The sequence below is a fragment of the Theobroma cacao genome, chromosome 6 (assembly GCF_053813885.1).
Source record: "Theobroma cacao isolate CCN51 chromosome 6, ASM5381388v1, whole genome shotgun sequence".
NCBI lineage: Eukaryota > Viridiplantae > Streptophyta > Magnoliopsida > Malvales > Malvaceae > Theobroma > Theobroma cacao.
In genome coordinates, this window is record NC_142644.1 from 6,542,777 (window position 1) to 6,567,922 (window position 25,146).

Genomic DNA, 25,146 nt, shown 5'->3' on the forward strand with positions numbered 1-25,146 from the left:
CTATCAATGCAGCAACTTTTGATGTAGTAGGAATTGCATAAGTTCTATTACTACCATTGCGAGAACCAATTAATTTTAGCCAAACAAAAGTATTATCCGATTCTTTAAACCTGTCTCTTGCTATTCTAAACATTTTAACTATTCCATTAGTTTCATCAAGCATTTTAATTAAACATTCTACTATAGATTTATCAATCACAGTATTGGAATTTACATGTCTAAAGATAAACATTCTATTTGAAACCTCATTTTCAGTATGATATATATAAAGCTGTGCAAATTTTGGTCTATAGCCTAATGGAAGTAAGGAACCAATCCGATGATGGTTTTATCCATTTATTTTAAAGATATACAGACTTAGAGTATTATTTACACCATTTAGAGTATTATTTACACCATCATCTATCCTACCTTTTATAGATGTAAACTGAAACATAGAATTGTAAATGCTAATGATTTCTCTAAAATGACTACCCATGTACCTTCTTGCATAATTTAACAAAGAGTCTAAAAAATCAGGTGCACATTTAAACAAAAGTAATTGAACCATACCTTGCTGATAGCATAATATAAATGTACAAAAACCTACAGTCTGAGTTGTGTGAACTCTTTCTTCATGCCACATTATAGCAGCACAAAAAGGACAAATACAATTTGGTCTTCTAAAGCTAAAGATTGTGTTATACTTTTCTATTGTCAGGAAAGAAAATAATAAACTACCAATCACCAAAATTGTAGAACTAATTGTGCTAACTTAAATTTGTTAAAATTTAAAGATCACTTACTTGTATGTCCTTTATTCCTGAACTCATTTGACATTTCAATGTGACTTTGAAGCTATTCAATACCCGAATTAATAACTCTATGACTACCTTTTTGTTTTGCAGACAAACAAAAATCATAAATTGGCAAATACCAACAATACTAAACATTCCTTTAACAACTATCAAACAATTGTATATGTTAAGCCAATCATACAAATATTTGTACATATACCTTGAATGTTATTTCATGCCTCGGTACCACTGGTTGAAGCAAAATCCACTGTAAGTTGACGGTCCATAATAGGCACATCATATGGACTTTTAAAATCAGAATTACAACTTCCTATGGTTTCTGCTATCAAATTATGTACAATTAGAGCATCATATAAATTTTCAAAATCAAAATTATATGTTTTGTTGACATACTCACAATTGATTGAACTTTCTTTTCTATGCTGAAAATTCTCGCAGGGCCTAGCTACCCTATAATTATTTTATTAATAATCGAACAAAAATTCAGTACAGCAGGGAGGGGGACATAAACCGAACCTTTAAAATTACATGAGTTCGAGAAGAATTTTGATAAGTACCTAAAAGGAAGTGTTTTATTTTATGTGCAAATTTATGAATGCAATCATAAAATTAAAACCCATCCTTATTACAGAAATCGAAATACATAACAAATAACAGAAATAAATTAGGAGTACTACTCCTTTACATTTATTTAAAATGAACGTAAGGTAAGTTTATTTTATCTAATATAATAATACCTTTCAGCTGACCTTCTGCTTGTGAATATACATACAGGCTCTGGTGCGTGTGTCCCTGGTTGGAGAGATGATCTGCAGCTTGGTTCCCTTCACTATGAATATGCAAAATTCGAAAAGAAAAACCACTCAAGCATCTATGGATGGAAGCCAACAAGTATCGAGTCTTGGAGGAACCTGGATGTCCCTCTTGTATCATTTGTTCCACTATTTTTGCGTCCATTTCTATCCAAAGTCTATATACATTGTGCTTAATACATAAAAGCAAACCCCTATATAATGCCATTAACTCTGCTTGTAAAGAATTATAAGGTCCAAAATTTTTAGAAAATCTAAAAATCATAATACCTGTATGGTCTCGAAGAAGTCCACCTCCAGCAGCATTCTGAAAATTATGTTTGGAACTATAATCAACATTTAACTTAAACTCACCTGCTAATGGTTTATGCCAAGACAATATTTTTGGTGGAATTGGTGATGCCTTCTGAAAGATTAAACCCCATGCTTGAGCAATCTGTAAATCACCCCTCCATTGCCATTGTTGGAATTGCCTCCCATGGAATAATTGGTGAATAAGTTGTAAAACTCTCCACACCACTTTGTTAGAATACATGCCTAGGTTTTTATGCTTTGCATCATTGCGTTCAACCTATAGAAATCAAAAAATAAATAAAGGCATTAACGTACGGATGTGCCCTTTTTTCGTATAATCACCAAAGTAAAACCATGCCCATATAATCTAATAAATATTTTGTGGGTGAGAAATGTAGATTTGAAAGAATTTTGCAAAATACTTCCAAACCTGTGTAGCTATTGGACATTCTCACATGACATGCAAAAGAGATTCCTTTGAGTTGCAATGTTGGCTTTTGGAAGCTAACAAGAAACCCTTAGTTTTCAACCTCAAATCAACTAGAATCCAATCCTATAACAACTTCCACAGGAAAAAAGAAATAGTAAGAGGAATGTTTCTATGCCAAAGTAAATTCAATACAGAATTTACCGCATGACGTTGTCGTATTATCTCCCAAACAGATTTAGTAGTGAATTGACCATTCGAAGTGGGGACCTAATACGCCTTATCAGTACTAGATGTGTCTATCGAAATTGTTAGAATCTCCGTTACCACCTCCTCTGGTAATACATTATTCAACTTGTCAACATCCCATGCACCATTATCATAAAAATAGCAAACTCATGACATAGAATATGCAAAGGATGGAAAGCTACTGATTAATGGTTCCTCACCCATCCAACAATCATGCCAAAAAAATAACTCACCCTTCCAAATCTGCCACCTCATGTGTTGTTCCGTAACCGGACAGCAAGCTAACATCCATAACAATAGTTTCAATGATAATCAATAGTTTCACAATTAACACTGTCGACAACATTCCTATCTTTTACTATAGAAGAATGACCCATAGTAAATGACAATTCTGAACAATCAAGAAAAGGAACATCATAAAGCTCATAAGAAAAAACATCACTATAATTTGAATGATTAGTAGTTTGCATGTATCTTGTTCTTTTCCTCATACCTTCATTTGACATTGCATCTGTACAATATACACAATACACAAATTAAACTTATAAAACCTATATATTAATTTAGTATCCCTTACCCTCAATAGTTGACTTCTAGGTATCAAAAGAGAAACTATTCTTACTATCTTAAGTACAAAGTAAATATTTTTTAAGAAACCAAAAGTAAACCATAAGCATGTTAACAATTTATTGTACATACTTGTTTATACAAACAAAATACACAAAAGAAAAGAATACCAATAAAATTTCTATCAAAGTAACAAAGCAATGAGAATATAACGAAATAACCTAAAGAGAAAAAATATAAAACACAAGAAGTTATTTGTAAACATTGTAAACTCATAGGTAAGCAAATTTATCCAATTTCAAATGACTGAAAACCCCAAGTACAGAATTCAATAATTTGATTGACCAAATCTGAGCACCTAAAACAATAAAAGAAAATATTACAATTAAATAACAAACAATCAAACAATTTGAAACCAAATCAATATGAAAAAAAAAACAAAATACTAAAATAAATATAAAGAACAGAATAGTTAAACCAAACAGAAAATTCGAAATGAAACAAAAGATTTCATTGCTTTCTTAATATGGCTAAAAAGAGAACAAAAAAGTAAAATGATAACAAAACCCTACAATACATACTAAAACACTGCAACATTAAACCCTAAACCACAGGAAAACAGAAAGCATGAAATTAGAGAAAGATAAAATAAAAGGAAAATCAAAAGCTATGATAAGGAGAAAATATCACTAGATAAACTAATCAACAAAGAGAGTTTGTAATTGAAAAGAAAGAATAACAAAACCTTACAACATATACTAAAATACTGCAAACATACCATACCTTAAACCACAAAAAACCAAAAAAATCAAATCAGAGAATGATAAAATAAAAGGAAAAGATAACAATCATAATAAAAAAAATCACTTACTAAACTAATTAAGAAAAAGAGCCTAAAACAGAGCAGAAAAAAAATCCTAAATCATGCTTTCAAACTCTCGTAGAAAAGAAACCAGTCGCAGAGAAATGAAGGCAAGCATTACTCAATAGGCTCTTCCAAAAGAGGAATAGAAAGGACCGGTTATTATGCAATGAACCCAAGCAATCGGTTAATAGAGTTCCTCAGAACACAAAGTCAAATCAGCAGATAAATCATTGACATTTTCTTTTTTTTTTTTTTTTTACATTCATATGTGCAAAACGACATCATTTTAAAGCAGTAAGTAAACCCTAAAACCATCAATCCCACAACCAACTCCATCGACAAAAAATGAAGATCAACCATTGGGAAAAAACTGACCACTTCAATCGAATCCTAAAACAAATCCCTAAGCCAATCAATAGAAGAACCGTCTCATCCTTGCAACTCTTACAACCAAAAACCTCTCTAGCAAAACTGATAACCCATCACCATCAATCCTCCTTTCCCTAGACAAATAAACAAAACCCCTAATACCATACTCTTTCTTATCCACCCCCAATAGCCACCCCTCAGATAACAAACCCTAAAGCCCTTCCTTTATCCATCCTTATCCCTTGTTCCTCATTTCTTCCACTCAATCAAAGCACTAAATAACCAAAACTGTAAAAAACAAAGAAAAGGTCACAGCAAAGGAACCAAAATAGAGAAAACAAAAAGAGACATAGAAACTTACTAAACCCTACCTAGGCAAGCCAAATGGTAAGTTTAAAAATGATGTCATTTTCAGCAACCCAACAAGAAAGGGGAAAAAGCTCCTAAACATGCAAAATAACATTGTTTTGCAAGATGGGGAGAAAAAAAAAGATGTAGCCCTCCAATTTAATGACAAACTTGTCATTCAATTAGAGGCCCAATCAAGGACAATTGGACTAGTAGCTTGCTGAGCTACTTTTATATATATAGTATAGATATGGTTCAATGTTGAATTTGTTATATAGCGAAGATAAAAAATATAATTATAAAATTCAATATTGAAATATAATGTAGTACTCAAGTATTTGATTTATTGATTAATATATGTTCTTTTTCTCAAAAAAGTAAGATTTGAATCTCATTTCTTTCAAATATAAAATAAAAAAATTGAAACATAATATATGATAAATTTGGTATTTATATCTATCTCTAATTTATTTCCAATTACTTTGCCGTCTGTTTGCCCATATTGATAAACTAGAAACCAAGGAATAATTTATCTAGTGTACGGATTGGTAGTAGCTTGGTATAAGTTTTCTCATGAGCTTTCACGTGACAATAGACAAGCTAGGCTTAATTGCATTTGCTTTTGGACCATCATAAAACAAAACTTAGTTCGAATCTAATAATTTTTTGAATAAGACAAGAGATATACATTTTAAATTAAACTAAATACTGGAGTAAACTTTATATGAGTTGAAGCACAGGAGAACTGTAAGACCCCAACCTCTATAGGCTTGTAACTAAGCATAGATGTAATAATACGAGCCAGGGGTAGTTTCGTCATTTTCTCTAATAAGCTCCCAAAGTAAGTTTTAAACAATATTATGGCCTAAGTAGGCTTAAGGCATAAATGGATGGTGAAATTAGGGGTGAAATGGAAAGAAAACCAAAATTTTGATGATTTTCACGATAGAGGCAAAATGGTTATTTTTCACCTCGGGTTACAATTTTATGTTTTCGTGAACCCGAGTATGTCTAGACCATTATAGACCTTGTCCTAGTGTCAAAAGAACAAAAGATTTCATAAAAGATTGGAGGAGAATAAGTTACTTGGTGGAAAGGCATTTTCATAATTTTAAGGGAATGGATAAGATTGGCTATAAATATCTTGAATTTCCAGCAACTTCTAGAGATTTTCCAACAGCTGGTCTTCTTTTTCCCTTCTCCTCTCTCACGTTTCTTCAATTCCTCCATGGGAGTTTTCTTCAAGCTTCCATAACTTTCTCTCTCTAGCTTCATTTTTCATGCTTTTGGTGCACCCTTCCATAAACCCTTGTGCTACTTCATCCTCTCACTTTAAAACCCTTTATAAATCTCATTTCTACACTTTCTCTCACTAGTTGGACATTCTAAAGAGAGAAAAAGAGAATTACCCCATTGATTTGGAAGCAATTAGAAGAGAATTTGACTACAAAGGAGCCCTAGGGTAAGTGATTAATTAAGCTTGGTTTTTGGCTGCAGAAAATGGCTAGTAATTGGGATTTATGAGCTATTTTGTTGTTGATGATGTTCATTACTTTTTAGTGATTAAGATAGTGAATATAGATAGCCATTGAATGTGGCAATTGAAAGCTAGTTAAGAGATAGCTTTTAGGGTTCATAGTGTGTAAATTGACCTATTGCTTATGCTAATGTGATCCTAGGTTTTAAGGAAGTCCCATCATCTCATTTGGACAATTAGGGGAATTGGAGTCATCTAAAGACTCTAAAATCAATTGGTGAGTGGACTGCCTTCAAAACTTGTTTTGGGAAATATAATGTATTTGCTAGCCATTTGAATGAATTATCAAGTTTTTCATAAAGACAAGTGCCTTGGGAACAAGCTTTTGCAAAATGGTTTTATATTGTGATATGTGAATGCTATGGATTCATGCACTATTGTAGTATGATGATATATAAATGTGTGTGTTGTGCATGATGAATGATATTATGTATAATGACTGTAACCGTGTGTGTGCACGATGTGGGGGGATGCACATGCCGGTGATGATGGTGGTGTGAGAGATGGATGATGATAGTGCCCGTGTGCACGATGTGGAGGGATATACACGATGGCACTGATTGTGCACAATGTGGGGGGATGCACATGATGGTGCCGGCTATGTGCACGATGTGGGGGGATATACATGAGCCGGGTGTGTTTATGATGATGTTGATGTTTATCTATGTAATTATGCACATCTAGAATTATGACATGAAAACTTATGAATGTGATATATGATTGATATATATATATATGAGAAATTTGATACATTACACTTTGGGAATTTTCATGTGCTATATGTTTATTTTGTTGGTTTAGCAGGATGGCCTTTTTGTTGAGAGAGGGGAAACTTTTCTCTTGTTGCTCTGTTTTCACTGCAGCGAAAATCATTCTCGCTGCAGCGAGAAACTCTCGGGTTTGAGATCCTTCACCAGAACTGGTTCTTGCTGCAGCGAGATAGTCACCGTAGCTTCTCGCTGCAATGAAAAATGAATCTCGCTACAACGAAAAACTCTTTGTTTCATCAGTTGAATTTCGCTGCAACGAGAAACCTTCTATTTTTGGGTTACAATTTCGCTGCAGTGAGATTCAAAAAACCTTCTGTTTTGGTCTCCTATCTTGTCCAATTGTTGCCCTATCTTTCACTTCTTTGCTACCATATCGGAGCATGGACTTCCAACATTAAGGATTAAATGAGTTAAGTTTAAAATGGGGAGGTTTAGTGAGAAACCCTCGGCCAGTTGAGAAACCCTCGTTCAGCTAATAACTAAATCCCAATATCGCTGCAACGAAAATTCATTTTCGCTGCAGCGAAGATTCATTGTCATATTTGACTTGCTTGTGTAATATTGAAGCTTTCATTCTTCAAATGGTTCGTTATGTATGGGTTCATGATTTTCAAATGGTTAATCATTTAAGGGCTTGATGATGGGTTTTTAATAAGAATAGAAACAAATTGCATTGTTTTGAAAAAGAATGCATCATGATTTCATTAAAGATTCCTTATGGTATGCTTGTTCCCTTTTTTGTTCACTCACTGGGTTTATACTCACCATTTTCAACTTCATGTTTTCAGATCACGAGGCAACTAGTAACTATGACGAGATGTCCTTGTAGACTTGCATCCATATTTTGGTAAGTGTCTCGGTATTCAGTAGCTGTACATTCGTCCGAGTCCCTCCGCTAGAAGTCGAGTATTCTTTTGTTGTGTATAGACGAACCTAATGTAAATTATTAGAATACATGCTGTAGACAATGTATGTATGTTTTAAATGAGTAATGCCAAAACGAGTTGGCAATGTTTATCACCATTTTGATTTAAAGTTATAAATTGTGACTTAGCAATAGTTGATGGAATGATGAGTGAGATAAATAGATAGGCTTGCTTGGGCTTAATGGACTACGTCTATTGAGCCCTTACGTCGGTCATGGCCCAAAATTTGGGTCGTGACAAAAACAATGTGCTTAAATAGGTATCTCTCTGTTCCTTTTTCGGAAGTCAAACAATCATGAGAGGCCAATTGCGAATGCCTGCATAGTCTAAAGTAGTAGCGGAAAGTGGTAGTGATTGATACTTAGTAGCAATCGTGAGGGTCATTTCGATAGATGGACTGTAACATAATGCTCACTTCACAAGGTTTTCATAAAAACAAACTCAGGTAGTTCAGCAATTAATGACTCTCTTCAAGATATTAGTTGGGAGATTGTGGTCATTGTCACACACATATATATACATAATATAAACTTAAATTATCACTAAAATTATACTTCAATATTTCAATCACTGCATCCTTTTATATATATATAAGATAGGAACAAAGTTAAACTAGTGTGTCAATTATTAACAATTATGTCGTCTGGTGTGCGTATATGTAAGGGTGTATATATAGGGGAATTACTACTCGAATACCTATGCAAGAAAATGAATTGAATTAATTTCACTGGATTTGAATCAAAAAGATCCCAATCCCGAAGGTGACATTTCTTACCCAACCACAACCAATTGTAAGAGTGAGAATAATTAGGAACATACAAACTGGCAACTAGAACTTGAACCTTATTCTTGCTCATGAGCTCCCCTAGTTAGGCTAGTCGATGCTGGCTTCTACTGTTTCATTATTTGTACTGTAGTAGAAAATTGATGTACAGAGTAATTATGGCCAATCATTAGACGACCTTCTCGTGATCTTTTTCAACGAACAAAAGTCATCACTTGGAGCTGTACCAAAAGAACGTTTTAACGAGGAAACACCCTCTCCTGTTTGATTACATTACTTTTTGGCAGATTCAGCAAACGAACTAGTTACCTCTGCAACAAAAGCACTCAATTCTCTCATCAAGAAACGCTCCATGCTCTTTCTTTCTTGGCTTACAATGAAACTACTTTTTGAGAAGTTGGTGAAATGAAAGTTCTCAAGATCAAATAGAAACATTTTTATTCATATCAAACGTATGGCAAGCAAACTACGACTTGACTTTTGCTGAAATCTTGTTACAACGAATCCAATATGGCATCAGCTTTAGCGGGAGATGATCTAGCAGCAAGATCACTGAGCAGCGGACGGAGGTGGGGGTCGGCAAGGTTCCGGGAAATTTGGCAATCTCCACCAGAAGTTTTCGACCGGAGCCAACGTCATGATACGGAAGAAGACCTCATGTGGGCTGCCATCGAACGACTTCCCATGTATGATCGTTTGAGAAAAGGCTTGCTAAGGAAAGTTGCTGATAATGGGAACGTTGTTCTTGACGAAGTTGACGTAACTAAGCTTGGAACGCAACATAAGAAGCAGCTGATGGGGAGTATTTTGAAGGTTGTTGAAGAAGACAATGAAAACTTTCTTAGGAGATTAAGGGACAGAACTGATAGGTATATGCTGTCATTTTTTTTTCCAGATTAATCTTTCTTGGCCTCTTTTTAAGATTTTAACCGATTTATGGCTTTGGGTTTTTTGATTGATGAAGAGTTGGTATTGAAATTCCAAAGATTGAAGTTCGATTTGAGCGTTTGTCAGTTGAAGGAGACGTGTATGTAGGAAGCAGAGCTCTTCCTACGCTGCTTAATGTTACCTTGAACACAATGGAGGTATCTCTTCTCTGTTTTATTTCGTTAGACATAATTTAAAATTTTGGATAGGGATGGTAATGTTTTGATCAACATCCTTTGTATTCATCAGATAAGATTTCATATATAGAAGCAAAGAAGTTTACAGAGAAAAGTGTTTCTGTTGCAGAAAGCTTGAAAAAGATAAAAAAAAATATATATTTTTTAAATATTTTAAATTATTAAAAAATTAAAAAAAATATTTATTTTTTATTACGTTCAATAAAATCATTATAAATTTTGTTCAAGTCAAATAAGTTATTATAAGTAGTCTTTAATTAATTGTTATTAATCAAAATATTACTTGTCATTTTATATAGGTGACACTAACATGGCATGTTAACATGTCATAATAAATAATAACATATCATGTTAATATGACATAATAATATGCATCACGTGAGTATAAAATAACAAATAATATTTTTATTAATAACAATTAATCTATCATTATTTGTGAGAATTTATTTTATTTTAAAATGAGATTAAACGTAATAAAAAATAATAATTTATTTAAAAATTTTAAAATAATTTAAAAAAATTTCATGGACCATTTTAAAAGTAATTATTATTATTTTTTATAATTGTCTTTCTAACTCTCTCTCGGTTGACGTGACCTGTTGTAAGTCAAGAAGAACGTTGAATGGTGTTTTCTTGTTTCACAATTATTATTCTATTTTCAAAGTTGATACTTGCGGGTAATTGCTTTCCGTCTTTTTCATCTTGCATGGAACACAGAGTATTCTTGGATTGATTCGGCTTATACCAGCTAAGAAGAGAAAGATTGAGATACTTAAAGATGTTAGTGGAATGGTCAAACCATCAAGGTAAGGAGCACGGTTCGAGTGGAGTTGTTCTAAAAATATTAAAAATTTAATTATTAAATCTATTTGACTATGGAGATCATATTGAAGATACTTTGACATTGACGGTAAAAGTTGAAGATATTTTTCACACCACAAATGAGAGGTGGATTTTTGAGTATGAAAGACGCAAGCAGGCTTTGGGATGTCACAGCCGCAATTCTATCAAAATATATTTACAGCTTTTAAGTCATTTTGTAAAAAAAGTTACAATGGTCACCATGGTTTCTAGTTTGATAATGATTAGTTAAGTTGCAACTGAATTTAGTTTAACTTAAGTCGATTGCTATATAATATAAATATGTATCAACTATTAATAAAATTGTAATGAAAGTTTGTCTCTGTTTTCATGTTCTTTCTCTTTCTTAAGAACTCTAACAGAATCAAATCATATTTTTTGAAATAAAATAAAGAGAAAATATTGAAACAAATAAAAAAAATATAATTATTCATATAATTTTGTAAATTATTGAAAAGTAAAGTGATATATAAGAAGATGTTATTAAATATTTATCACTATATATTAACACATTTTTAAGAAGTTTTTATTAATTTATAGTTTGGTTTAAAAAATGGTTAATAGAAAAGTTCATCCTTTAGTTGAGTCAAGCACCCATTAATTGTACTAGAATGTGTAACAATCCAACTGTCTAATTGTTTGAGAACGTACAATGTTGCATACAAAATGTCAATTTCTTCTTATTGACAGTGAAGCTAATCTGGAAAATGAAATGACTAATACTGTATGAATTAATGATTTGATATGAAAAATTTTTAGGATGACCCTGCTCCTCGGTCCTCCAGCCGCAGGGAAAACGACATTGTTGCTGGCACTTGCAGGAAAGCTTGATCATGATCTAAGGGTGACTTTCTCAGCCTCTTTAAGAATTCTTTTGCTTAGTAGAACTGAATGTTGATAATTATTTGGAATATTTCTCTGATAACTTGGCATTGGGAGCAGTCTTGTGGGAGAATCACATACTGTGGTTATGAAATGAGTGAGTTTGTCCCGCAAAGAACATGTGCTTATATCAGTCAACATGATCTCCACCATGGTGAAATGACCGTGAGGGAGACACTGGATTTCTCGGGACGTTGTCTGGGTGTTGGCATGAGGTATGAAATACTGAAAGAGCTCTCTAAGCGAGAGCAAGAAGCAGGAATTAAGCCAGATCCAGAAATTGATGCTTTCATGAAAGCAACAGCAATGGCAGGCCAAGAAACTAGCTTGGTCACAGATTATATTCTTAAGGTTGGCTTTTGCATAATTTTATATATCCATTGAACCGACCAACACAAGCAAACTGACACATCTAATAATCTTTAACAGATACTTGGATTAGAAATTTGTGCGGATACTTTGGTTGGAGACGAAATGCGAAGAGGTATTTCAGGTGGGGAAAAGAAGCGTTTGACCACAGGTATGCTTGTCAGCAGAATTTGCGTCTGTATGGCTAGGATCAGTTTTCTCTGACATAAGAAAAATTTTATTTGCTTCACATTGAGTCCCTCTAAACTGATTGATAGTGTTGGTACAGTGCATATTTTTTATAATTCTAATCTGTTCTTTATTCCATATTATTAAACACCAGGATGTCAAAAATTTTGCCTAACATCGACTATATAATATTAGTTTCCTGGCCTAATTCTCCAACTACTCCTGAGAATATACTGTATATTGGTTTTCTAATGATTGAAGCATATCCCTTATTAGACATTGGTAGTCTAATGGTTTCTGTTCACCTCAATTGTAGGAGAAATGTTGGTTGGGCCAGCAAAGGCCTTCTTTATGGATGAAATATCAACAGGGCTGGACAGTTCTACCACTTTTCAGATTTGCAAGTTCATGAGGCAAATGGTTCATGTCATGGATGTAACCATGGTCATTTCTCTTCTACAACCAGCACCAGAGACATATGATCTTTTTGATGACATTATCCTTCTTTCGGAGGGTCAAATTGTCTACCAAGGTCCGACTGAAAGTGTCCTTGAGTTCTTTGAGTACATGGGTTTTAAATGCCCTGAAAGAAAAGGAGTTGCTGATTTTTTGCAACAAGTAACTTCCAAGAAGGACCAAGAGCAATATTGGCTCAAAAAGGACCAACCTTACAGATATGTTACAGTTTCTGACTTTGTGCAGGGCTTCAACTCATTCCACGTAGGCCAAAAGCTTGCATTGGATCTTATGGTTCCTAATGACAGATCCGGAGGACCCTATCCGGCATTAGTTACAGAAAAGTATGGCATTTCAAATTGGGAATTGTTCTGGGCATGCTTTGCGAGGGAGTGGCTGCTAATGAAACGTAACTTATTCGTGTATATATTTAAGACTACCCAAATTACAATCATGTCACTAATTGGCATGACTGTATTCTTTAGAACAGAAATGCATGCAGGCAATTTGGAAGACGGAGGAAAATTTTTTGGAGCATTGTTTTTCAGCCTAATTAATGTGATGTTTAACGGGATGGCAGAACTTGCGTTGACAGTTTTAAGGCTTCCTGTTTTCTATAAACAAAGGGATTACTTGTTCTACCCTGCATGGGCTTTTAGCCTTCCTATTTGGGTCCTCAGGATCCCATTGTCATTTGTGGAATCAGGAATATGGATCATCCTCACATACTACACAATTGGATTTGCTCCAGCTCCTAGCAGGTAGGCAGCCTTCCATTTCCACAATTGGATCAACCTCACATACTACACAGTTCGTAGTTTATTGAGAATCATGCATATTAGGAAATTTATTCAGAGTTTAAATATTCAATTTCTATATCCTAATTGCTGGTTTAGTGTACACTTCAACTAAATAACATCACAACTGTAATACTTAATTTCTTTTATCTAATAATTCTTTTCCTTTATATCTGCAGGTTCTTCAGACAGCTCTTGGCATTTTTCGGCATCCATCAGATGGCTCTATCCCTCTTCAGGTTCATTGCTGCTGTGGGAAGAACACAAGTCATTGCAAGCACATTGGGTACCTTCACCTTGCTAATCGTTTTTGTGCTTGGAGGATTCATTGTTTCCAGAGGTAAGTAGTTCATCTCTCCCTACTGTCAAATAATGAAGAAGTTAATCCAGGCCATAAACAAAGCCAGAGCATCTTGATATTCCTAAAAATACTAATTACTAGCAGATGATAGTCTTTGATATCCTTTGCTACTTTTTTTATGTTTTAATGTAAATATCTGCTTCAGTTCAAGCGTGGTAACCCTTTTTCTAAGTGCAGAAGACATTAAGCCATGGATGATATGGGGCTACTATTTGTCTCCTATGATGTATGGACAGAATGCCATAGTCATGAATGAGTTTCTTGATAAAAGATGGAACGCAGTAAGATCTCTTAAGCTTTGTTCATTTCCTGCAACTTATGGCATATGTATAGATGCATCTACACATATAAACTCTGGTTAGGCATCTACTTTTTCTGGAGCTTAAATGTCTTACAAGTTGTTTTAAAATGCAGCAAAATAATGACACCAGAATTAATGCCACCACTGTTGGTCAAGTCCTTCTCAAGACTAGAGGCTTTTTTACAGAAGATTATTGGTTTTGGATTTGTGTTGGGGCACTTTTTGGGTTTTCTGTTATCTTCAACATTTTATTTATTGGAGCATTGATTTACCTGAATCGTAAGTTACATTAATTTCTTTTATTTGAATGAAATCTCAATACTTCAAACCATTTTCTGTATGTATCAATATCCAGCTCTGGGGTACTTTCTTTCATTTGTACTTGTAATATCTTTCATCTGAACCGAAATTTGGAGGTTGACAAGCAGTTTCTATGCGGATCAATTTTCAGCTCTGGGTGATTCCAAAGCAATAGTTGTTGACAAAGATGAAACTAAGAAGAATGAAGAGTCATTCTCTGGACAGCACACGGAAGAAGGTGAGGAAACATATTGAATATTTGATTGAAAAAGTTATATTAATATGTCACTTCAAATCTCAATGAACAAAACAATTCTTCCTAGATGATGCTTTATACCTTTCGTCTATATTGCTCTAAAAACCTGAACTTCTGTGAATAATTGTAGGCACTGCTACGTCAGTAAGAAATTCTTCAAATGTTTCCCATGTTGTGGACCGGGCAACTAGAAAAGGAATGGTGTTGCCTTTCCTACCCCTTTCACTTGCATTCAACCACGTTAACTACTATGTAGATATGCCTTCTGTAAGTTACTAATAATTCCTTAATGTTTTACTTGTTGCTGTATAATAAGATCAGTATAAAATTTTTTGGAGAAACTTTAACTTTATGACCAAAAGGCTAAGGTGAAAGATTGGTCTTTTCTATTCTAGGAAATGAAGAATCAGGGAGTTAAAGAGGATCGTCTTCAGCTGCTACGAGATGTCAGTGGTGCTTTTAGAGAAGGTATATTGACAGCATTAGTGGGTGTCACTGGCGCTGGAAAGACAACCCTGATGGATGTTTTAGCAGGAAGGAAAACAGGGGGATATATTGAGGGAAGTATTAGCATCTCTGGTTACCCAAAGAACCAAGCTACATTTAATCGTGTCAGTGGCTACTGCGAACAAAATGATATCCACTCGCCTAATGTCACTGTTTATGAATCTCTCCTGTACTCGGCCTGTCTCCGTCTTTCTTCAGAAATTGACACTAATACAAGGAAGGTATTATTTCTAATAAAATCATCAGGCTTTTCTGTTCTAATTACCAAACCCTGACCTGTTGCTTATAGTATAAAGGTAATTCCTTTGCTCTATGCACAGATGTTCATTGAAGAAGTTATGGAGTTGGTTGAGCTTAAGCCACTAAGGGATGCTTTAGTTGGGCTTCCAGGAATAGATGGTCTTTCAACAGAACAAAGAAAGAGGTTGACGATAGCGGTTGAATTGGTTGCTAATCCTTCTATCATCTTTATGGATGAGCCAACATCTGGACTCGATGCCAGGGCTGCTGCAATTGTCATGCGTACAGTGAGAAACACTGTTGATACAGGTAGAACTATAGTGTGCACAATTCACCAGCCAAGCATAGACATCTTTGAAGCTTTTGATGAGGTTTTTCTCAATTTCTAGATTTTTCTCTCAGAATTTGCTTCCTGCCTTTTTCCCTTCATTATTTCTTTTGTAATACTCATTCTCAACTCAGTATTTTGCTTGTTCAGCTGCTATTGATGAAAAGGGGAGGGCAAATCATCTATGCTGGACCTCTTGGTCGCAACTCTCACAATCTTGTAGAGTATTTTGAGGTGAGCATTTGGTTTTACCCTTTTCTAGTGTTGATTCTATTTATCAATATATAGAACAATAATAAGAGGAAGTTCCTATTAGACAGTTACAATTCATCAACATAGCAAAAACCAAATATTTCTAGTAAGGAAAAGTGAAGCATTCGCTAGAACAAGTGCTTTGATTGCCTTGCAGGCAGTACCGGGGGTTCCAAAGATCAAGGACGGATATAATCCTGCAACATGGATGCTTGAGATCAGCACCCCAGCAGTTGAGGGTCAACTGGATGTAGACTTTGCAGAAATTTATGCTAAATCCTCACTTTATCAGTACGCTTGAATTTAATGCCATAATTAAGACGAAATTATATTCACTCGAGTGGTTTAGGACTAATAGTCCCATTCTGCTCTCTTTTTATTGTTGAAAATATTGCAGGAGGAATCAAGAACGTATCAAAGAGCTCAGTACTCCAGCTCCAGGCTCGAATGATCTCTACTTCCCAACCAAATATGCCCAACCATTCCTTTCTCAGTGCAAGGTTTGTTTCCTAAAACAGCATTGGTCTTACCTAAGGAACCCTCAGTATAATGCCATTAGGTTCTTCATAACATTTGTTCTTGGCATCTTGTTTGGCCTCATCTTCTGGAACAAAGGACAACAAATGTAAGTCCTATAATTTCTTTCGTTGATTAAATAGTTGCCATTGATTGTAAGATCTTTGAATGCTGATTTTGTCACTCAACTAACCAAAATTGTTTTTTTTTTTTTTGTCAATAGAGCAAAACAGCAAGATGTGTTAAATTTTTTTGGAGCGATGTATTCTGCTGTGTTTTTCCTTGGAGCTGTCAACGCTTCCTCAGTGCAAGCAATAGTTGCAATTGAGAGAACAGTCTTCTATCGTGAAAGAGCAGCTGGCATGTATTCTCCACTGCCTTATGCATTTGCTCAGGTGAAGAATTGACTTCAATAAAAACTTCTCTTTTCCCATTCCTAGTAATTCTGGACTTGTGGACCATTTACCTCCCTTGTTCTTCAGGTGGCTATAGAGACAATTTATACCTCAATTCAGACTCTCATTTACGTTCTGCTTCTTTACTTGATGATCGGGTATGAGTGGAAGGCTGGAAAATTCCTATGGTTCTACTACTACATAACAAGTAGTTATGTCTACTTCACACTGTATGGTATGATGGTTGTTGCACTAACTCCAGGCCACCAAATTGCTGCAATTGTCATGTCTTTCTTCCTCAGTTTCTGGAACATGTTCTCTGGTTTTCTCATTCCTAGACCGGTACATGATCTCAACATCTCGTATCCTAAAATATTCACAAAAGGAAGGAAAATAAAAAACAAAGAAAACTAATAGTTGTATTCATCCATTGCAGCAAATCCCTATATGGTGGAGGTGGTACTATTGGGCTACTCCAGTGGCTTGGACACTCTATGGCCTTATTACCTCTCAAGTGGGAGACAAAGACACTTTTCTTGAGGTACCTGGATCCGCTGACATACCGCTGAAAACGTATATTAAGGAAATGTTTGGCTTCGAGTATGACTTCCTTCCAGTGGTTGCTGTGGCACATATTTGCTGGTGCCTGCTCTTCTTCTTCGTCTTTGCCTATGGCATCAAGTTCCTCAACTTCCAAAGAAGATAATAAGCTTCTTTCAAACTCATGTTAGTTTTAGGATTATCTATATATTACATTAGATGATATAATTAATAACTTGTACAAAGATTTAGAATGACCTAATAAAATTAACAATACTTTACAAGTTTTATGATACATATATTAGGAGGTACAAAGGGGCAAGTGGCATGGAACTTTAGAGCTCAATCTTTTTGAAAGATGAGTAACACCTACCAAGTCTGAAATAATATTTCATGAACTACTAATTTAGTTTCATATTCATATTGTCCTTTTTGCTGTCTTTTCCTTATTTGTATTTTTTTATGTTATTCATTTCCATTATTTTTTAATATAATTACCCAATAGCAGTAGATTATTCGCATACAAAGAATATATTCACTAGCTATTTGAATTAGGAGCAATTTAGGATTAGAGGTCAGATGAGGATTTGATGTCTATCCTACAAGTTGATGAGGAGAAGTCATTTATAAATAAAGTTTGGAAAATGTTCTTTGATGGAGCTAGAGTGTCATTGGACATGATGTTAGGAAAGTCTTAATATCTCAAAACAGGAATTATTATCCAATAACTATAGGCTGGATTTTTTTTGTACTAATAATATTGCAGAATATGAGGCATGTGTTATGGGACTTTTAGCGATACTTGAAAGCAATGTTGATGAGCTCGAAGTGTATGAAGATTTTACTTTAGTTAGCTATCAATTACGAGGAGAATGGAAAATAAGATACCCAAAGCTAGTCTTATACTAGAAATACATAGTCAACATAATGAAAATGTTCAGCAAAATTCATTTAACTATTTGCCTTTAGAGGAAAATCAAATTGCTAACTCTCTAGCTACCCTTGTTGTGATGTTAAAGTTGAGCACAAATTTCAACATCCAGCCTATAAAGATTTGCTTACAAGAATGATTAGCATACTGCTCAACTATTGAAGGAAAGATAGATGGAGAGCCATCGTATAATGATATTTTGCAATACATCAAATATTAGTGATTTTTAGAGCAAATCTCTAAGAATGATAAAAGAATTATCACAAGGACGACAGTGGGATTTTTCCTCGTGGAGAAGTGTTGTACAAAAGACGTCGAGATCAACTGCTCTTGAGATGTGTAAATACTATCTAAGCTAGGAGAATAGTGGAGGAAGTTCATGAAGGAATTTGTGGATCACATGCAAATGGACACATGATGGTTAGGCAAATCATGAAAGCAATTTAATTAGTATTGGTTGATAATGGAAAACAATTGTATTAACTTTGCTAGAATATATCATAAATGCCATATATAAGCAGATAAGATCCAAACTCCGTGGCTAGCCTTGTTACATGTTCTGGAACCTCCATGGCCTTTTTCTATGTGGGAAATGGACGTAATTGGATCCATTACTCCAAAAGCTTCCAATGGACATCAATTCATCTTGGTAGTTGTTGGTTATTTCACAAAATGGATGGAGGCAACATCTTTTGCTAATGTAACACAAATATTTGTATGCAAGTTCATTAAGAAAGAGGTAATATGTCGATATGGCCTCCCAAAAAAGATCATTTTGGGCAATGCTCTTAACATAAGCAATAAAATAATGATTGAATTTTGTGCTCAATTCAAGATCAAGCACCAAAATTCAACACCATATCGCCTTAAAATGAATGGAACAGCAAAGGTTGCTAACAAGAATATCAAGAAGACTATTGAGAAAGTCATAAATGTGTAAAAGTATTAGCACAAAAAGTTACCTTTTGTGTTGCATGCATGTCAAACATCAATTCACACATCCACAAGAGCCATTCCATTTTCACTAGTATATGGAATGGAAGCAATAGTCCTAATTAAAGTGGAAATCCCTTCCTTGACGTCTTGAAGGAAGTTGAATTAGAGGAAGCCGGTTAGGTTCATGATTGTTATAAACAATTAAACCTCATTGAAAAGAGAAAGCTTGTGGCACTTTATCATGGCCAATTGTGCCAAAGAAGAATGATGCAAGCATATGGCAAGAAAGATTGTCCACAATGCTTTCAGGAACAAGAATATAAAAGATTTTGCTTATACAACATGATCTTCATAGAAAATGGACTCCAAATTGAGAAAGTCCATGTATGGTGAGGAAACCTTTTCCGGGTGGCATGTTAATTTTGATAAAAATGTATGGAAATGATTTTCCAAACCTAACAAACGTTAATAAAGTGAAAAAGTATTACACTTGAAGTACAAATATCTCAAAGAAAGGAAAAGGAAAAAAAAGTTCTAGTTGAAAGCCTAAAAAGGCGACTTGAACCCGAAAAGGAAAGCACCTATGCTGGAAACCTGTAAAGGTGACTTAGGTATGAGTAAAAGTAGCATCTTGAATAGAGGCTTGTACTTAATATAATGCAAACATTTCAAAAAGTCTGGTTAAACATGTTCGAAATTAAGGTCACCATGGAATGGATTTTCTTTCCAAAGAGTCCCAAATTAGTTTTTCAAGATTGTCCAAATATTCATTATTTGGATGATGTTATCCTCTCAAAATTTTGATTTTTCATTTTTTCATGTTCTTTGTTGTCAATTGTGATGTTCCTTTTGTTTTAACCAAAAAAAAAAAAATCATGCTTTCACCAATTGTCTTCATGTTACCATCAATTTGCCTCTTAACCATGAATCAAGGAGATTTGTAATGCATTGCCCTTGTCATAAAATTAGAATGATATGACTAATGGCATACATTAAAACTAGTAAAAATGATATTTTTAGCTTTATTAGCTTTAAAGTGATTATAGTTTTCAATGACAAAAATGACCAAAATTGCTTGAATGAGTTTTCAGCTTAAATTCTTCATGTTAAAAACCCTCATACATCTGTATTTGAAATATTTAAGTGTTTGGCATCAAACTGGGTTAAAAAAGAAGCATTTTTCATGATTTAAGCTACAAGGATTGATCCCTAGCCCCAAAAGGTCAATCCCAATTTCATAGAATGTGCAGGATCCTTGCTGCCTTGCAAGAATCGATCCTTGGGTTTTAGAACTAGTTGTTAGACATGAAAATTCAAAGGAAAAATGACTAGTTTCTTCATAAAATCTTATCCAACAGCTCCAAAGCTTTTCCAAGTGTAAAAAGAACTTTTTAGGCACATTTTTGAGGTTAGAAGAGTAGAGAAGAACATCAGTTGATTAAGAATCAAATCATATGAAGAAAAAAGAGTAAAAGATAGAGAAACCATGCTAAAGCAAGTAATCCACATCTTTTCACCAAGCTTTCAAGTTGCCTTAGTGCTTAAATACTTTGTGTTTTCATTCCCATCCTTTGTAATCATCTTATCATCAGTATCTCTTCCAAACTTGCACTCACTTAGCAAAACCCACATTGTAAAGGTATCTTTGTTTTTCACCTTGTAAAAGAAGTAATGTTGTGCTTGATCCTTGAAAGGTATAGATGTTCTTTCTCAAAACCTTATACTTTAAATCTAACTTATCAAGTTTAGCATATAAACAATCATACAAGTTAGGTATTTGTATAAGCATCTCAACAGAGACTTGTGCATAGGTTTGGATTCTATGTTAGTAAAATCACCCAAGAATGTAAATAGTGAGAGAAACAGATATCCAATGAAATGTTGAAGGAACACATAATTCTAGGTTTTAATTTGTCACCTTTCTTTAGTGCAATTTTAGTTTTCGTTAATTAGTTTAGTGTTTGATTGAATTTAGTTTTAATTGGTTTTCTCTACAATCGAGTTACTCGAATAAGATTAATCTATCAAAATTTTAGTACTTAGTAAAAAATTAAGAGTAAATCCTTGTGGGATATGATTCTAGATTTGCTATATATATTACTTGTTTGATACATATACTTGCGTGTAGTAAATTGACAACAAGTTTTTAACACCATTGCTTGGGATTTTTGTTTCTTATTTATTTTGCTAATATTGATATTGATAGATTTGTCTTAATTTGAGTTTTTTCTTCCTTTTTTTTTAGGTTTGTTCCGTCATTGTATGAAAAGAGCAAAAAAGTTGGAGATTGTATGTTGTGATCAAGAGATTGAGAGAACATTCTGAAGACTATGACTAGAAAATTAGTAAGTTCTTGCTTACATTGATATAATGGCTAATCTATAGGTTGAGCAGCAAGTCCAAGAACGAGTAGTGGAAGAGAATCATTGCTTAAAGAACTATGTTGTTCCATTGGTACAAGGGCTTCCTTTGAGCATTCATAGGCTGACTATTCAAGCCAACAATTTCGAGATTAAGCCAGCCATCATCACCATGATCCAAACTTCAGTTTAGTTTGGGGTTTTTCCAAATGACGATCCAAATGACCACATCTCAAATTTTTTAGAGATATGTGATACCTTTAAACACAATGGAGTCATAGATGATGCGATCCACTTGAGACTTTTCCCTTTCTCATTAAGGGACAAAGTGAAAGTGTGACTAAACTCACTTCCTATTAAATCCATTACAACATGGGATGACCTTGCTTGGAAGTTCTTTTCCAAATTCTTTCCTCCGGCAAAGACAACAAAGATTAGGAATGATATCACATCATTGATGCAGCTAGATGCGAAATTGTTGTATGAAGCTTGAGAGAGATACAAGGATTTGCTTAGGCATTGCCTTCATCATGGTCTTTTAAAGTGGCTTTAAGTGCAAACATTTTAGAATGGATTGAGTGGTTATGTGTGAACCACCATTAATACCACTACCAAAGGAGCTCTCATGGCAAAGTCAATTGATGAAGCATATGACTTGCTGAAGGAGATGGTATCGAACAATTACTAGTGGCGATCAGAGCAATCATTGCATAAGAGAGTAGTTGGAATTCATGAGATGGACGTCATTTCAACATTAACAACACAAGTAGTAGTTTTAACTAAAAAACGTGATTCTTTGGTGCTAACTCAGTTCAAAGTCCTTTTAAAGTTTGTGGTATTGTAGAGATAGGCATGCTAGTAATCAGTGTCTAAGCAGCATAGAGATAGTTTAGTTTGTGGGGAATAGACAACAAAACAACCATTACTCCAACACCTATAACCTTGGGTAAATGAACCATCTGAACTTTTTTTGGGGTAATAATCAAAGATCATAATCATTCCAAGGTTGAACAATCCTCCCAAATTCCAACAACAAGCAAGAGTGTTAATTCTAGGAAAGAAACCATCTTTGGAGGAATTGATGATGCAATATATGGCCAAGATCGACTGCCTTACACATAGTTAAGTGGCCTCGTTAAGGAACCTTGAGACCCAAGTTGTTCAACTCGCCAACACAATAAATAATAGAGCTCAAGGGACCTTACCCAGTGATGCAGAGGCAAATCTGAGGAGGGACGATAAGGAACATGTTAAAACCATCACCTTAAAAAGTGGAAAAGAAGTTGAAAACAACCCAAAGCCAGTTAGACAGAAAGGTAAGACAGTTGAGAGTGAGACACAGATTGTAAGTTCAAGTGAGTAGTGTCAAGAAAAGGAAGCAAAGGCAACTCTACCACCACCACCCTTTCTTCAGCTTTTCAAGAAACAACAGCAAGAAAGCCAATTTCAGAAATTTATGGAGGTATTTAAAAAGCTTCACATCAATATTCCCTTTGTAGAGGCTTTAGAGCAAATGCCTTAATATGTGAAATTTTCGAAGGATATCTTGTCCAATAAAAGAAGCCTAGGTGAGTTTAAGACAATGGCACTCATTGAGGAGTATAGTGCAATTATTCATAATAAGCTTCCTTCAAAGCTTAAGGACCTTGGCAACTTTACTATTCTATGCATTATTGGTGTATTATTTTTTGCCAAGGCTTTGAGTGATCTAAGAGCTAGCTTTAATTTGATGCCTTTGTTTATCTATATTAAGTTGGGTTTTGAGAAAAATTAAGCCTACCACTAGAACTTTACAACTTGTTGATCAAACAACATATCCGAAAGGTATTGTTGAACATGTGCTAGTGAAAGTTGACAAGTTTATTATTGTCAAATTTTCACACAAGTGCACACTATTACAAACAAGTAATATAGTGATGAAGCAGAGTATCATTCCCACAAAGATTTGTTCCTAAATCTTTACTAAGTACTAAAATTTATGACAAATTAATCTTATTTAAGTAACTAAAATTTTCAAAAAATTAATTAAAACATAACTGAAACAAGCATTAAATTAACTAACAGAAATTAAAATTACTTGGAAAAGGAAATAAACTAAAACTTAGGATTATGGGTTCATTCAACACTTCATTTGATAACAGCTTATCTTATTATTTACGTTCATGGATGGTTTTACTAACTTGGAATTTAAAGCTATGTACAAGTCTCCATCGAGATGCTTGAACAAATACTTAACTTAATTTGGTCATTATATGTCTATGGTAATTAATTAAATAAGGTTCATTAAGCTAGTGTTCTAATTTGGCTGTGTATGGTAATTGGTGTATGTCTACCCGAATCACCAATTAGATTGCCTAAGTGACATGAACATACACTATTCAAACCCTAATCCAATCTAAAATCTCTCTGTTGAGTCTCAATTAGATTCACAAATCAGTTAACTGTTGGCTAGACAATCCAAAGCATTAAGAGCAGATTTAAATAAGCAAAACTATACCTCTTCATAGTAAATATAAGAGGAACTAATATTTAGATTACATGTTGAAATCCACCACAATTCTAAAAAATAGTTTAGCTCATAATATCTAATAAAATAATACCCAAAGAAATGTAGCCACAAATCCAAGTCAAAGAAAATAAGAAAAACACAAAAATAGAGAAAAAAACTAATTATTGAAGCTTTGCAATCTCAATTCTCTCTCAAAATTTTCTTGTTTTCATGCTGAGTTCTTGGCTCCTTTTCTCATAATAGTTGCTTGTTGCCTACCCTTAAAAACCTCTGAAAATGTTCCCTTAAATAGGCTCTAAGTAACCTAATTTTCAAAACGCCGTCAAATTTTTATTATTGGAAAATCATTTAGCGCTACGGCCATGATTTCATGGTGTCGCGACATTGCCCTTTTTGCTATAGTAGCATCGTGGCCTTCCACTCTTAGGCCTACAGCGCTCTAGTCTCAGAAATTTGTATGGTGCCCTTCCTTTCACCAGCGTTGCAGCCCTATTCTCCTTGGTGCTGCAGCCATGGCTTCCTCAGCACTGCAACCTTAAGTAACTCAAGGTTGCGACCTTCCTCCACAAGCTGCCTTGTGCAGAATTACAGTAGTTGAGCATCTTCCAATGCAAGTTTCACCTTGATATGATCTGAATTGGGAAAAGTAGTAAACATGAAAGTTTTATCTCTGTCCCTTAACTTTCCAATGACGCAAGAATCACATCAATTGGACTTTTGGAATGAAATATATGTTTCAAATACCGCATCATATTCAGTCCATGCATACTACTATAGTGCTCGGACTTAGACAAATATTTTGACCATGATCCGACCAGAACTGGTTAAAGTAGTAAACATAAAACTTGTACCGCTTCCTCTTAGAGTTCTAGTGGTCCAAGAATCACCAAATTTGGAGTTCTCTAAAGGGAGATATGGTCAAAATACCGAAACATATACATGTGAAGCCATCACCATACTTACATGAATTTTCATCAAATAAGCCTTTTTCATGAAATTTCCTACAAAAGAA

General features: G+C 34.3%; 1 protein-coding gene and 1 non-coding gene across 2 annotated transcripts; one reads left to right on the plus strand and one right to left on the minus strand.

Annotated features, from left to right (window-relative positions):
- The first annotated feature begins 8,963 nt into the window (after positions 1-8,963).
- LOC18595543 (ABC transporter G family member 39-like) lies at positions 8,964-17,813 on the plus strand. Its single transcript, XM_018123879.2, has 20 exons — positions 8,964-9,614; positions 9,710-9,830; positions 10,587-10,675; positions 11,490-11,574; positions 11,673-11,963; positions 12,042-12,132; positions 12,466-13,366; positions 13,582-13,742; positions 13,941-14,044; positions 14,178-14,343; positions 14,516-14,602; positions 14,751-14,887; positions 15,016-15,348; positions 15,448-15,738; positions 15,846-15,929; positions 16,105-16,238; positions 16,345-16,572; positions 16,687-16,858; positions 16,946-17,200; positions 17,295-17,813. The coding sequence occupies exons 1-20, from the start codon at positions 9,256-9,258 to the stop codon at positions 17,562-17,564; spliced, it is 4,359 nt and encodes a 1,452-aa protein (XP_017979368.2). The 5' UTR covers positions 8,964-9,255; the 3' UTR covers positions 17,565-17,813.
- A 4,242-nt stretch (positions 17,814-22,055) lies between these two features.
- Positions 22,056-22,162, minus strand: LOC148762028 (small nucleolar RNA R71). The gene has a single exon (XR_016027285.1). It is a non-coding gene; the product is annotated as a small nucleolar RNA R71 (small nucleolar RNA).
- Between the last annotated feature and the right edge of the window lie 2,984 nt (positions 22,163-25,146).

Excerpts from the sequence above, each read along its gene's own strand:
- LOC18595543 (XM_018123879.2), top strand. The coding sequence starts at position 9,256 with ATGGCATCAGCTTTAGCGGGAGATGATCTAGCAGCAAGATCACTGAGC. Across the intron at positions 10,676-11,489 it reads GGAATGGTCAAACCATCAAG|GATGACCCTGCTCCTCGGTC; the intron begins GTAAGGAGCACG and ends AAAAATTTTTAG. Across the intron at positions 17,201-17,294 it reads GTTTTCTCATTCCTAGACCG|CAAATCCCTATATGGTGGAG; the intron begins GTACATGATCTC and ends CATCCATTGCAG.